The sequence below is a fragment of the Phaenicophaeus curvirostris genome, chromosome 2, assembly GCF_032191515.1.
Source record: "Phaenicophaeus curvirostris isolate KB17595 chromosome 2, BPBGC_Pcur_1.0, whole genome shotgun sequence".
Taxonomy (NCBI): domain Eukaryota; kingdom Metazoa; phylum Chordata; class Aves; order Cuculiformes; family Cuculidae; genus Phaenicophaeus; species Phaenicophaeus curvirostris.
The window spans coordinates 119,655,460-119,667,894 of NC_091393.1; the positions used below are offsets into that span (position 1 = coordinate 119,655,460).

Genomic DNA, 12,435 nt, shown 5'->3' on the forward strand with positions numbered 1-12,435 from the left:
GATTCAACATCAATTGTGCTCACTGACATATCAAAGGTCACATTCATTAGGTGGCGAAGGAGGGATCAAAGCCATCGCAGTGATTTGCTGCCTCTAAGATACACCATGAAAATTGAAGGCACGCACACATCATGCCTTGAGATGTTTTGTTAGAAAGCAGTCTACAAGTTGTAAAGATAAACACAGATCTTTTTTTATTTTAAAAAAAATGGAAATAGAAAAGTTTGGCTGCAAATACCAAAAAACCCCAACAACAATTTAAAAAAATAGCACTCACACAGGAAATGTTTCTGTTTTGAAAACTTTGTCAATAGCTACAGCAATTTAAACCATAAAACAATCATTGTATAAAAACATATTTATTTAAATTAAATATTTTATGCAAACTCATATCTACACTCATTCAAAATGCATAGAGTCACACAAAAAAAAGATGGAATGTATTAGCTTAAAAACCTGTGAAGTTGGGGGGAGGGGGAGTTGTTAAGTATTATTTGCAATTATTATTAATACATGTTCGAGACTGAAACCAGAAAATCATAGCCACGCTACTAACTAATCATTACCAAGTGCCATACAGTAAACACTAAGATTAACCATGTCATATAACTGATTTAAAATAAAGCTTCATCTTTATGAAAAGGAAGAGAACTCGAGCAATACAAAATCCAAGGGGAGGAATAATGGAAGGAATAAATCAATGTACAGCTTTATTACAAGCAATAATACGCCAGAGATAGAAGAGTCATTGGGCGCTGTGGCTCAAAAAGTGATGTCTTTGCCTTCAAAGGATGTTTGATAAAAAAAACGTCTGCTACATTATCATCTCTTTGCCCGAGTGCTCCTCCCAGGATGGTTCCCAGCCTGGCAGAGAAGGCAGCTCATACCAGCCTCCCTTTGGGAATGTTTTTGCTGGGAGGCCAAGGGGAAGCTATGGGAGGGGGTGGATACTGGCCAGATCCTGCCTTCCCAAACCCTAATCTTACCCTTCTCTGAAACGCCTCAGGGCTGGCTTGCCCCTCCCTGCACCTAATCCCATCCTGTGCATCCCCAGGGCCAGCCCAGGAGCATCCCTTGGGTCCCGTCCTCTTTCCTGAGGGATGAAGCCCCTAACTCATGGTTGAGGGGCAGGAGGATGGGGGAGTTCAAGCCATGCTGGAGCAGGCAGGCAGGTCAGGGCAGCCACAGCAATGCCAGCACCGGGAGCTGAGAGCAGAGAAAAGCACACCTGCAGACTGTGTGACCTTTTACCAAAACCTCCTCTTTCCCCTCCATCCTTGCAGGGGTTTTGCCCCTGCCAGAACCTCAGACCTGCCATTTGTGGGATGCTGCTGCCCTCTTGACTCCAAAATACAGCTGGGGGTGCCCCAAATTTGGGGGGGCAGCCTTCCCATGCTCCCAGGAGCATTTCTGCTTTGGAAGAGGGACTTGGCCAAGGGGCTTTGGCATTGGGAAATATCCCCCACGACCTCGTTCGGAGCAGAGCACCCAAGGTTCTGCACCAGTAGCAAACTGATGACCGAAATCCTTTACCTACACCACCGAGGAGACTCCGCGGCCCTCGCAGCTCGGAATCGGTCACCCTGAGGGGTGCTGAGCGATGTCCCCAGGGAGCGACGCCTCGTAATACTGTGCCAGGTCCTTCCTCAGCCAGTCCAGGTGGCCCTGGCTGGGGGTCTAGGAGACGCTGTAGTTATTGTAGTAGGTAGCCGTGGCATCAGCAAGGACGGAGATCAGGCTGGTCTCAGAGGTGTGGGAGCCGCCAGCTGCTGGGGCGTGTCCATTGACCAAGACCCTGCTGTGGTGGTCGCTGTGGCTGGGGTTGTTGAGATACTGGTCGAACTCGTTGCGGTCCATCTCCTCGAGGAGCTCAGCTTGGCTCAGCTGGTCCAAGGTGTCAAAGCTATGGTGGTCGGGTGGTGGGGAGAGTTGGCCCAGGTGGGCATGGAGGCTGGAGGGGTGCATGGAGGGGAAGGCAGGCGTGTAGTAGCTGGGAGGAGGAGGAGGAGGAAGGGGAGGGCAGCTGGAGGCTGGAGGGATCATGCAGGCGGCCGACTGCGGCATGGGGCTGAGAGGATGGTGGTTGCATGAGAGGGAGCTGCCCGCATACTCCGGGGAGTAGGTGGCTCCGGTGAGGTGGGAGCAGTGGTGCTCGTCGGGGCAGGGCGAGGAGAAGAAGCTCTGCTCAGGGTCTATGGCATCCAGTGGAGACATCTCCGGGGGAGTGGGCAGCCCGTAGGGGTAAGTGTCCACGCTGGTGCTGCTGCTGCTGCCACTGCCCGGGCCCTCCCGGTATCCCCGGATGGAAGGCAGCCCTGGGTGAGATGGGTACTCACCTGGCCCCTCTTTCTCTCCACGGGCCCGGCTGCAGGTCCGCTTCTCTGGCACCGTGTTCTGGTCCCGCGTCAGGCTGCCCAGCAAAAAACCAGGATCCACCCGCTTGCAGATCCTCTTGACCTGCTTCTTCCGCCGGGGCCGGTATTTGTAGTTGGGATAATCTTGCATGTGCTTCACCCGCAGCCGCTCAGCCTCCTCCACGTAGGGTCGCTTCTGCGAGAGGCTCAGAGCCTTCCAGGACTTCCCTGAAATGGAGAATGATGCTGCCTTTAGCACCTGCACCAACCGTATCAGGGGTACAGGGAGCTGTCAGCCAAAGTCTGCAAGCACAAAACCCAAGGGGCTCCCTGTATCTGAGCTGGCACCTGCGGAAGGTGCAGCCCGAAGACCCTGCAGGAGGGGAGGACGAGATGGCTGTGGGAAAGTGAGGAAGGGGAGAACTGAAGCCACTGTAGGTCCATCAGCTCATCAGCCCATCGCAAGTCCCTGAAAAGCGTTAGCTGAGCCCCGCTGCAAACAAATCAGGACAAATAAACTCCCCCAGCTCCATGGCCTGATCCCGCAATGCCTCTCCGTGAGGGAGAACCTCACTGCAGAGCAGGGATGGCTGAGGCCATGCCTGGCTGAGCAGAGGGTCAGGACATGGCAGCCCTGGACAAGTCCCAGCTTCTGCCCTGCTGGGGCTTGCACTGAGGTGTAGAGAACCAGGGCACCAAGACCTTGCTGCTCCCTGCTTGAGACAGACAAAATGACCCCAAGACACAGGACAAAGAAGCAGCGCCCAAGCCTGGGGAGTTATATTCCACGGTGAGGTTACCCCAGGCTCTTCCTCAGGGCAAGGGGATCAAATAAGGACATGGATCAAAGTGTTTGATGCCTTCCCATTGCCAAAGAGACAGTAGAAATAACCCTGAGATGCTGCATGGCAAAGCAGCAAGGAGAAAACCCAAACCACCAAAGAAAACACCGCAAAACGATCCAGAGAAACACTGACTTTGGGTAAGAGGCTGAACTCCAAAGCTGTGTTGCAATTTAGGCAGCTTTTTCTCAGGCTGAGTTATTTCTGTTTGCCCTTTTGGTTTCACATAAAAAAATAGGGATTGGGAGAGAGGGGAAATAGTGGATGGGGAGTGGGAAACGAATGTGTATTCAAAATGGGTTGTGAATACCAAAAGGAAAGTAGAAACACAACCACCACCCTCTCCACCGCTTGACCATGCAGTGTTGGGGTGGGCTAGCGAGTTTGGGGACAAAGCAGGACAGCAAAGAGAGGTTAAGGAAATCCAAGGGTCCCTCCTTGCATGGCATATGGGGATCCCTGCCACTGGCAGCCTAGAAGTTTGCAGCTCGGCAGGCTGCACGCACGGATGCCTGTGCCCTGGGGTAGGGGACACCATCAGCCTTTGCATGCTGGGGGCTGGCAGGGTGGGTGCACACACCCAGACTGTGGGTCGCTGCTGGGGTTTGCACCCTGTGGGGTGCTGGGGTGGGTGCATGGGCGCCTGCTCCCTGGGATGCAGGGCCCCATCAGTCTCTTCACCCCACAAGGCAGCCCAGGGGATGTTGCCCCAGGATGCTGGACCCAGGCAGGATTTGCAGGCTGCAGCACGGCCATGGGGGTGCGTGAGCGCCGGTTCCCTGCCTGCTGGACCTGCCTGTGGTGGCTGGGAGGGGGCACACATGCCGGGGGGCCAGTGCCAGACCTGGGCAGGGCTCACAAACTGCAGCGGGGCAGGGAGGGGGCACTGGTCCCCATCCAGGCAGGGGTTGGAGCCCATGGGATGCCTGGGTTGGTGCATCGGTTCTCCTCCTGGGACAGTGAATCTTCTCAGGGTTTGCAGCCCATGGGATGCCTGGATGGGTGCGTGGGTGCCCCCCTGGGTTATCGGTTCAGGACAGAGTTTGCACCCCATGGGATGCCTGGGTTGGTGTGTCGGTTCTCCCCCTCGGACGGTGAATCTGGACATGGCTTGCAGCCCATGGGATGCCCGGGGTAGCGCATGGGTGCCCACCTGGGACAGTGAATCTGCTCAGGGTTTGCAGCCCATGGGGTGCCTGGGTTGGTGCATGGGTGCCCCCCCTGGATTATTAGATCCAGGCAGAGTTTGCAGCCCAGGGGATGCCCGGTTTTTTGCATGGGTGCCCACCTGGGACAGTGAATCTGGACAGGCTTTTACACCCCATGGGATGCCTGGGTGGGTGCATGGGTGCCCCCCCGGCTTATCGGATCGGGGCAAAGTTTGCACCCTGTGGGACACCCGGGTGGGCGCACACAGCGCCCGGTGCCAGGTTCGGAGCGGGGTTCGCAGCCCCGGAGCTGCCCGGCTGAGCATCCATCACCCCCCCCCCGCCCCCCCAGCAGCCCGTCACCTACCTAGCATCTTGCTGAGCTCGGCGTTGTGCAGGTCGGGGTTCTGCACGGCCAGGCGCTTCCTCTCGTCCTTCGCCCACACCATGAACGCGTTCATGGGCCGGCGAATGCGGCTCTCCGAGCTTTTTTCCCCGGCAGGACAACGCGGGGGGGGCCCGGGCTGCAGCCCCTCGGCCGCCTCCAGCCTCTCCGGCCAGGGGTAGGTGCTCAGCATCGCAGCCATCGCACCCCCCACCCCCCACCCCGACCCGACCCCCCCACTCCAATCCTCCGCGCTGCCCTCGGGGTCCCCGCGCAGTCCCAGCCTCCTGCCCGGCCTTCCCCCGTATTTATCAGCTCCTTGGGAAAAGCCTCCTCCAATGACACCGAAGGCGCTCGCTGCTCCTCCTTGTTTGCAAACTCCTGAGCCCCGGCCAAGGCGGCGAGGGGAGAAAACTTCTCCCCTCCCTCTGCCCCGGCACCCCCTGGGGGAGAGAAGAAAGGGGGCAGCGCCCCCCAACCCCTCCCTTCTGCTTCCCTTCCCCTTTTATTATTATTATTCTGCCTGCTGGAAGCGACCCTGCCGCCCGAGCTGCCCCCGACACCTCGGACCCCCTGAAACTTCAAGGCAGAGAGAAGGGCATTGGGATTTTTTTGGGAATTGTCTGGAAAGAAAAAGGAAAAAAAGGCCCAGAAAGAAAGTCCCTATCGGGGTGCAAAATAGAACCATGGAATCACAGAATCACCAGGTTGGAAGAGACCCATCGGATCCTCAAGTCCAACCATTCCCATCAATCACTAAACCATGTCCCTCAGCACCTCGTCCACCCGTCCCTTAAACCCCTCCAGGGAAGGTGACTCAACCCCCTCCCTGGGCAGCCTCTGCCAGTGCCCAATGACCCTTTCTGTGAAATTTTTTTTCCTAATGTTCAGCCTGAACCTCCCTAGAATCATTGAGGTTGGAAAAGACCTCCAAGGTCATCAAGTCCACACAAGGTGTGATCCCCCCCGCCCCAGGCTTTGGCAAGCTGCAGTGTGCCTGTTCACAAGGGGAAATCAAGGCACGAGTCCTTCAGGCAGATGCTTCTTTCCCCCATGCCCCCACCCCAACCCCCTGGCTTTAACCACTGTGCTTTGCCACCCAGTGTGTGTTTTCATAGAATCAGAGAATCATAGAATCACTAAGTTGGAAAGGACCCACTGGATCATTGAGTCCAACCATTCCCATCAATCACTAAATCATGTCCCCCAGCACCTCATCCACCTGTCCTTTAAACACCTCCAGGGAAGGTGACTCAACCCTCTCCCTGGGCAGCCTGTTCCACCCAGTCACCCCAAATTCCCAGGTGTCCGTGTAGGGGAGGGAAACTGGGATGCAGTGAACCTGCTGGTGGGTGCTTGTCCTGCCTGGCTGGGCTCCTGAGTGAGCTTTGCAGGGGCCACACGGGACAGGGATGGGGCTGGACACAGCCCAGAGGGGCTGCAGCATCCCCACCTCGGTCCCCACTGCCCAGCCCTGGAACATCAGGAGGCAAAGGGCTGGTTTTATGCTCTACAGCTTTTTTCTTGCTACTGCGTTTTATGGAGTGCTGCCCCGTCCTGCAAAGCTGCCCTAGGCTGGCTCTTATGGAAGCACCGTTGTCACACAACAATATTTCCCACCAACCCCAGACTGGTGCTCATAGGGGCAAGAAAGTCCCAAGAAGCATTCCCCCAGCTTGGATAAAGGACCTCCAGGAAGGCGATGTGACCAAAAATCGTTCTTCGAACCCCCTCACCCATCTCATCCCCTTAACTTGCCCAGAGGAATATATTTAGTTGCTCGATTCCTTTATGATTCTGACCCCCTGACATGGGCTGCGGGGCTGCAGCGACTTGGCTTTGACTGATTGTGGATTTCCTCTCTGCCCTACCAGAAAGCCGGCGAGCCGGGGCGCAAGATGGAAAGGCATTTCCTCGGGTCAGCCACTGCCATCCCATCTAATCCACGCACAGAGGGGAAAAACCCAGCACAGATCCCAGGCTGAGGTGTTTGTGCAGGTAAGGCAGTGATTTACCACGTGCCTGGGTGTTCCTATTGACTCTTGTCAGATTACAAGTGATGGAGAGCGTGGTATGTAAATGTAAGCTGTGCGGGTTCAGGATCCGCCTGGGTTTCCTGGTCTCTCCCCTTGCTTTGCGCAGGACTGGTTCTGGTTTCTCACCAGTTACAGCGATTTGAGGGATCAGATAGGTGGAAGCTGCCAACTTTGCTTGCAGCAGGAGCAGCAAGTGCTCTTTCTGAGCTTTTCCCCGGGACCGAATTAAAACCCTGCGGAAGCAACAACATTTTCCAAAGGAACTGATTAAATCTATTAAGCTATTTACAAGTGGGCTTGATCAGAGCTGCGTTATCTGGGAATACGACAGGAAGGCAACTTCTCTTAAATCTAAAAGGCGCAGGAGATTTCCTGGTCTCAGGACAGATTTATAAACCCTTTAGATACACAGACGCGCAGGCGAGCACATAGCAACTGCCTTTCATCTGTGTTTTGGAGCTGTGCACACTCCTGGGGACGGCTCGTGCTGTCCCAGGCTTTACACAGCGGGCTCCGGCTCTCTCCGCAAGCTCCGTCTCATGCCTTGAAGTGCCGGGATGGGGCAGGACAAGAGGATGCCAGTCCCTCCATCCTGCTCTCAACGGGCCTCCTGGGTGCATTTTGCAGGCAGGAGTCGATGCAGAGGTTGGGAATTAAAAGTAACGTCCTTTCTTATTTCCCTTTAGTAGGGGCTGAAGTGCACAGAGAAAGAGACTGCCTGAAGTTAAAAGGTTTTATTTTGAACGCGATGTTACACCACTCTGTTATTTTTCAGCCCTCGGGATGCACAGGGCCTGGATATTCTCGTTAGTGTTAAAATACCGGCTCTCATACTCGAGGCCCCAGAAACCAGAAGGTTTTAGTAGCAGCACAATATATCCCCTCAAGGGAAAAGGAGCTGCTGAATTCCACTCCAGCCCTTTGGCGCGCCACGGGGCAGTGCCTCCATCCTGTACTGTGTTTCCAAGGTGTGGTTTGCAGGACAGAAGGAAAAGCCTGGGTAAGGATAAAGCGCTGGGCAGGAGCGGGACCTGCACCCACCTTCTGCCTGGAGGCTCCTGGAGCAACTCACCGGCTTTTCCTGGTCCTCGCTGTTCCCTCCGGGTCGTGGGGGTAACACCACCTGCTCTCCCCCAGGTACTGCAGGGGCAAACTCAAGTGGCTTTTCAGAAACCCCCATGAGACTCCCGTGCGGTTGCAGCACAGAAGTACTCCAAGATATTTCCCGTTTGGATTTTCTCCCACGCTGGAAGACAGCACCTTCCTAGGGCCCCCACCCCGCATTTGAAGTGCAAACTATAATAAACACTTTTTTTTTTTTTCTCCCCCTTTCCTTTAGCATTCTGATTGCATTAGTAAGATGGGTTTCATTCTGCACCCTACCTAAAATGCTGGTTAAACCTGTCCTGTAGGAAGCTCTGAATTACATAAAGGCAGCTGGGGCCATGTGAAAATGCCACCTTTTAATTGCGACCGTATCGGGGCAATTAGCAGCAGTCTGGAAAAGCTCATCTTTACTTTTTATGCTTACCTTCCCGATTTTGGTGCAACGCTTACCTGTATCTGGGGCACAGGAAGAAGCAGAGCTCTCACAGGGCTTGGAGAACAGGGAAATTACGGCTAAAAGCTACAAGCTAAAATAGACCGAGGAGACAAAGGGTGGAAGAAAGCTTTGTTCTCCCCGTTTTCACGGATGGGGAACAGTGGCAGCAACTCCCGTGGGTCACACAGAAAATCCATAATTGAATCCCGTATAGGCAAGACCATCCCCAGTCTTTAAAAACATCCCCTTCTGGCGTAGATCTGACATCTGGCTTTTCACTCGGTCTATTTTCACCAAGTAACATCCCCACTCCACCCCTTCAGAGACATTAAAATGTGTGAGAAAGTGCAAATCCTAAATTAGCTCAATATTCACATGTTCCTTAATTATTGATGGAACTTGTCTCCTGAGGGCAGTTTTTGCAAAGACAGCTGAGGGCTCCCAGCTGAAGAGCTGCCTCTCGGCGCTGCAGGTCCCCGCTGCTTTGCCAACAGGACAGCAGAAAGAACCCTGCTCACCACCCGTCCTCGCTGGCTTCACCAGCCTTTCCCCAGGGACCACTACTGGGAGCATTTATTTGGTAGAGGGAGAAACCAGAGCTTTTACTTTATACACCTGGTAGGGAAAAATGTAGACAAAAAGAAAAGATGCTCAATATTTCAGCACGCACACTGTCACGGTGCGGAGTATTTCTGCTCTTACTATTTTTAAAATGCAGCTTTAACAGTTACAAAAAAAAAGAAAAAATACGTTTCTGTCCTTTAGGCTAAAATGGAAAAGCAGAATTGTCCCAGCACAGTCTACACTAAACCCAGTCCCTCTACACAGTGAAATTCCTAAAAATGGATTCGATAAGAAAATAAAAATCTTTGAGTCACCCCAAACCAGAATTTAAGTTCTGACTTGCTGAGAAATTGAGTTTCAATTGCAACAATCGTCTCACTTCTGTCACCACTTAAGTTTTTGACATTTACCATATTGACCAGTCCCATATCACTAAAAGTTTGCTTATCCCAGGAAAACTTTGCTTATCCCTGCATGGGGTAGGTATGGAGCCTTGGTTATTGTCCAAGGATTCTGTGAGCTCAGATCCTCGCCCACTTACGCTGCGTGGATGAGATTTATAACCCTTCACGCTGCAAACTTCATACTGCCCAGGAACAAGCAGGAATTCAGCAAAGGGCGGCTTTGGATGCTTGCAATCCTCACACTATTTGACGACACGCTATTATAAGATCTTGGTTTAAGATTGGCGTGATGCTAGGCAGTGTTTCCAATAGACTTTGTGTGGTTTTCCTCTCTTCTTGGAGCTTCCTTCCTCCTCTCAGCGCTGGCATAGTTGGAGGTTTCATGACGTAAATTCTGCCTTTTGAAGATGGATGCTTCAAGAACTTCAATCTTGTATGTTTAAACAGGAGAAAAATTTGTTAATTACACTGGTGCATTCAGCTAATTTTCTTTGCCAAGACCTGCTTATCTGAAAGAGTCAGCACCACAACTACCTTTCACTTAAAAGAAAACTGCATTATTTGAACATGATGCTGAACTGTTCCCAGATGCATTTCTTAAATTTCACAAAGCAGCAGCACCTCAGATATTCAAGGACTAACATTCACATAGATGTAAGGACAGGCGGTTCTGAAATCTTAACGGGTTGTCTTGAAACCTCTACTTGAAGAGTATCATGCATCTATCATGTGTATAGATTTTAAGAAGGAAGTTTTTACTGTGAGGGTGGTGAAGCACTGGCACAGGTTGCCCAGAGAAGCATGCATTCCCTATCCCTGGAGGTGTTCAAGACCAGGTTGGATGATGCTTTGAGCAACCTGATCAAGTGGAAGGTGTCCCTGCCCATGGCAGGGGCCTTGGAACTGGGTGGGCTTTGAGGTCCATTCCATTCCATTCCGTCCCGTCCCATCCCATCCCATCCCATCCCATTCCATGATCTATGCATTCATAGAATCATAGAATGACGTGAGTTGGAAGGGACCCACAAGGATCATGGAGTCCAACTCCTATCCCTGCATTAGACAACCCCAAAATTCACACCATGTGTCTGAGGGTGTTGGTCAAATGCTTCTGGAATGTTGTCAGGCTTGGTGCCGTGACTGCTCCCCTGGGGAGTCTGTTCCAGGTGCTCCACCACCCTGTGGGTGAAGAGCCTTTTCTTAACATCCAACTTGAACCTCCTGTGGCACATCTTCCTGCCATTCCCTTGGGTCCCACCACTGGTCACCAGAGAGAAGAGATCAGTGCCTGCCCCTCCCCTCATGAGGAAGCTGAAGACTGCAATGATTTTTCCCCTCAGTCTCCTCCAGGCTGAACAGACCAAGTGACTTTAGCCACTCCTTATACAACTTCCACTCTAAACCCTTCATCAACTTCGTGTCCTCCTCTGGACACTCTCCAGCAGCTTTATACCCTTTTTATACTGTGGTGCCCAAATCTGCACCCAGTACTCGAGGTGGGGCCACATCAGAGTGAAGCAGAGCAGGACAATCCCCTCCCCTGACCAGCTGGCAATGCCGTGCTGGATGCACCCCAGGCCACAGTTGTCCCTCTTGGCTACCTGGGCGCACTGCTGGCTCATGTTCAACTTGCCATTGACCAGAAGCCCCCATTAAACCCCCCCCTTTAAATGAACCATGGCTGTTACTTCTCCTGCTTTACACTGGTTGTGTGTATAGCACTAGAACTAGTAGGTCTTGGACAGAAATTGAAGGAACCGTGCTTGTTCTGCACATTCAGACTGTCACATAGTGTGCACCAATGTTGTCTCCCCTCCTTGGCTCCAAGAAAGGTTCTGCAGCTGGACACAGCAAGATCAAAACAGCTGAAGCCCATAAAGCTCATGCAGATTTTGGTCCTGTGCTGGTAACAGACCACTCTTTTGTGGTCCCTCCTTTCAGATTTGAGCTTGCAGGTAATTACAAGCACAAAAGTCAAGCATATATATTGCTGTTCAGAAATTGCAATTGCAAATCACATTGCTTGGCACTTAGCGGCCTTTGCACCAGCAGTTAATTTCAAGGTTCAAAGCAAAGACCACCACTATACCCACAAAGAATGGAAGTAATGAGAAACCATCACCAGCATCAGGCTCCCAGTGTGAACAGGAAAATTCTATGTCACTGGTGACCTGGGATTACTGAAACTGAAAACATTTCAATATCTATGTTGTGGGTGACAGGCTGAGGGTTGGGCTTGTCCAGTCTTGAGAAGATGTCTCCAGGGAGACCTTATAGCAGGCTTCCAGTACTTAAAGGGGGGGCCACAGGAAAGCTGGGGCAGGGCTCTTTATCACAGTGTGTAGGGACAGATGAGAGGGGATAGTTTTAAGCTGAAAGAGGGGGATTTAAATTAGACAGTAGGCAGAAATGTTTTCCTGTGAGAGTTGTGAGGCACCGGCATAGGCTGCCCAGAGAAGATGTAGAACCCCACCCCTGGAGATGTTGATGGCAGGTTGGTGAGGGCATCAAGCAACTTCATCCAGTTGAAGGTGTCCCTACCCATGGCAGGGGGGTTGGAACTCAATGACATTTAAGATCCCTTCCAACCCAAACCATTCAATGATTCTATGATAACAAAAGATCCTGCTGTTCGAAAGTCTTATTTCCACAGAAATGAAACTAAGTAATTTCTTTGTGCTTATATTCTGCTAATTTCACTGTTTGGGTAATGATGTAATTCTTTATTTTATGCTTTCGAAAGAAGACCTTCTTGCCAAACCAGAGTTTGGTTAAAACTGGACTCACAACCCATTATAAACAAAAAATATAAATTATTACTTTGAGACATGTTCCTGTTGTTTTAATCATCCTTTTTGCTAAAGCAGTAGAAGATCTTTTTGTTGAGTGATGCAAAGTTGGCCAACCACAGACACACATAGAGTAGAGCAGCTAAGGGAATTGCTTGTTTCAAATATGTGTCTATTGTGAATTTTTGTTTTCCTAGAACCCCTATTCTGCACCTGCTATTTCTCTTTGAGTTTAAGGCACGTTAAAATCCCACATTTCCTGGCATAAAGTGAAAATCCCACTTCTCGCATAAAATTGAGAATCTTCTATTTGTAGCTGATATTTCAATCTGATCCAGATTTGCTTAGGTTTACTGTACTTAAGTTTAGT

General features: G+C 51.6%; 1 protein-coding gene across 1 annotated transcript; it reads right to left on the reverse strand.

Annotated features, from left to right (window-relative positions):
• Nucleotides 1–343: 343 nt before the first annotated feature.
• Nucleotides 344–4,946, reverse strand: SOX7 (SRY-box transcription factor 7). The gene is made up of 2 exons (XM_069850575.1): nucleotides 4,712–4,946; nucleotides 344–2,582 (listed from the first exon to the last, which is right to left on the reverse strand). The coding sequence occupies exons 1-2, from the start codon at nucleotides 4,929–4,931 to the stop codon at nucleotides 1,678–1,680; spliced, it is 1,125 nt and encodes a 374-aa protein (XP_069706676.1). The 5' UTR covers nucleotides 4,932–4,946; the 3' UTR covers nucleotides 344–1,677.
• Between the last annotated feature and the right edge of the window lie 7,489 nt (nucleotides 4,947–12,435).

Coding starts and splice junctions, on each gene's coding strand:
- SOX7 (XM_069850575.1), bottom strand. CDS start 4,931: ATGGCTGCGATGCTGAGCACCTACCCCTGGCCGGAGAGGCTGGAGGCG. Junction 2,583..4,711: donor CGAGCTCAGCAAGATGCTAG/GTAGGTGACGGG, acceptor TCTCCATTTCAG/GGAAGTCCTGGAAGGCTCTG.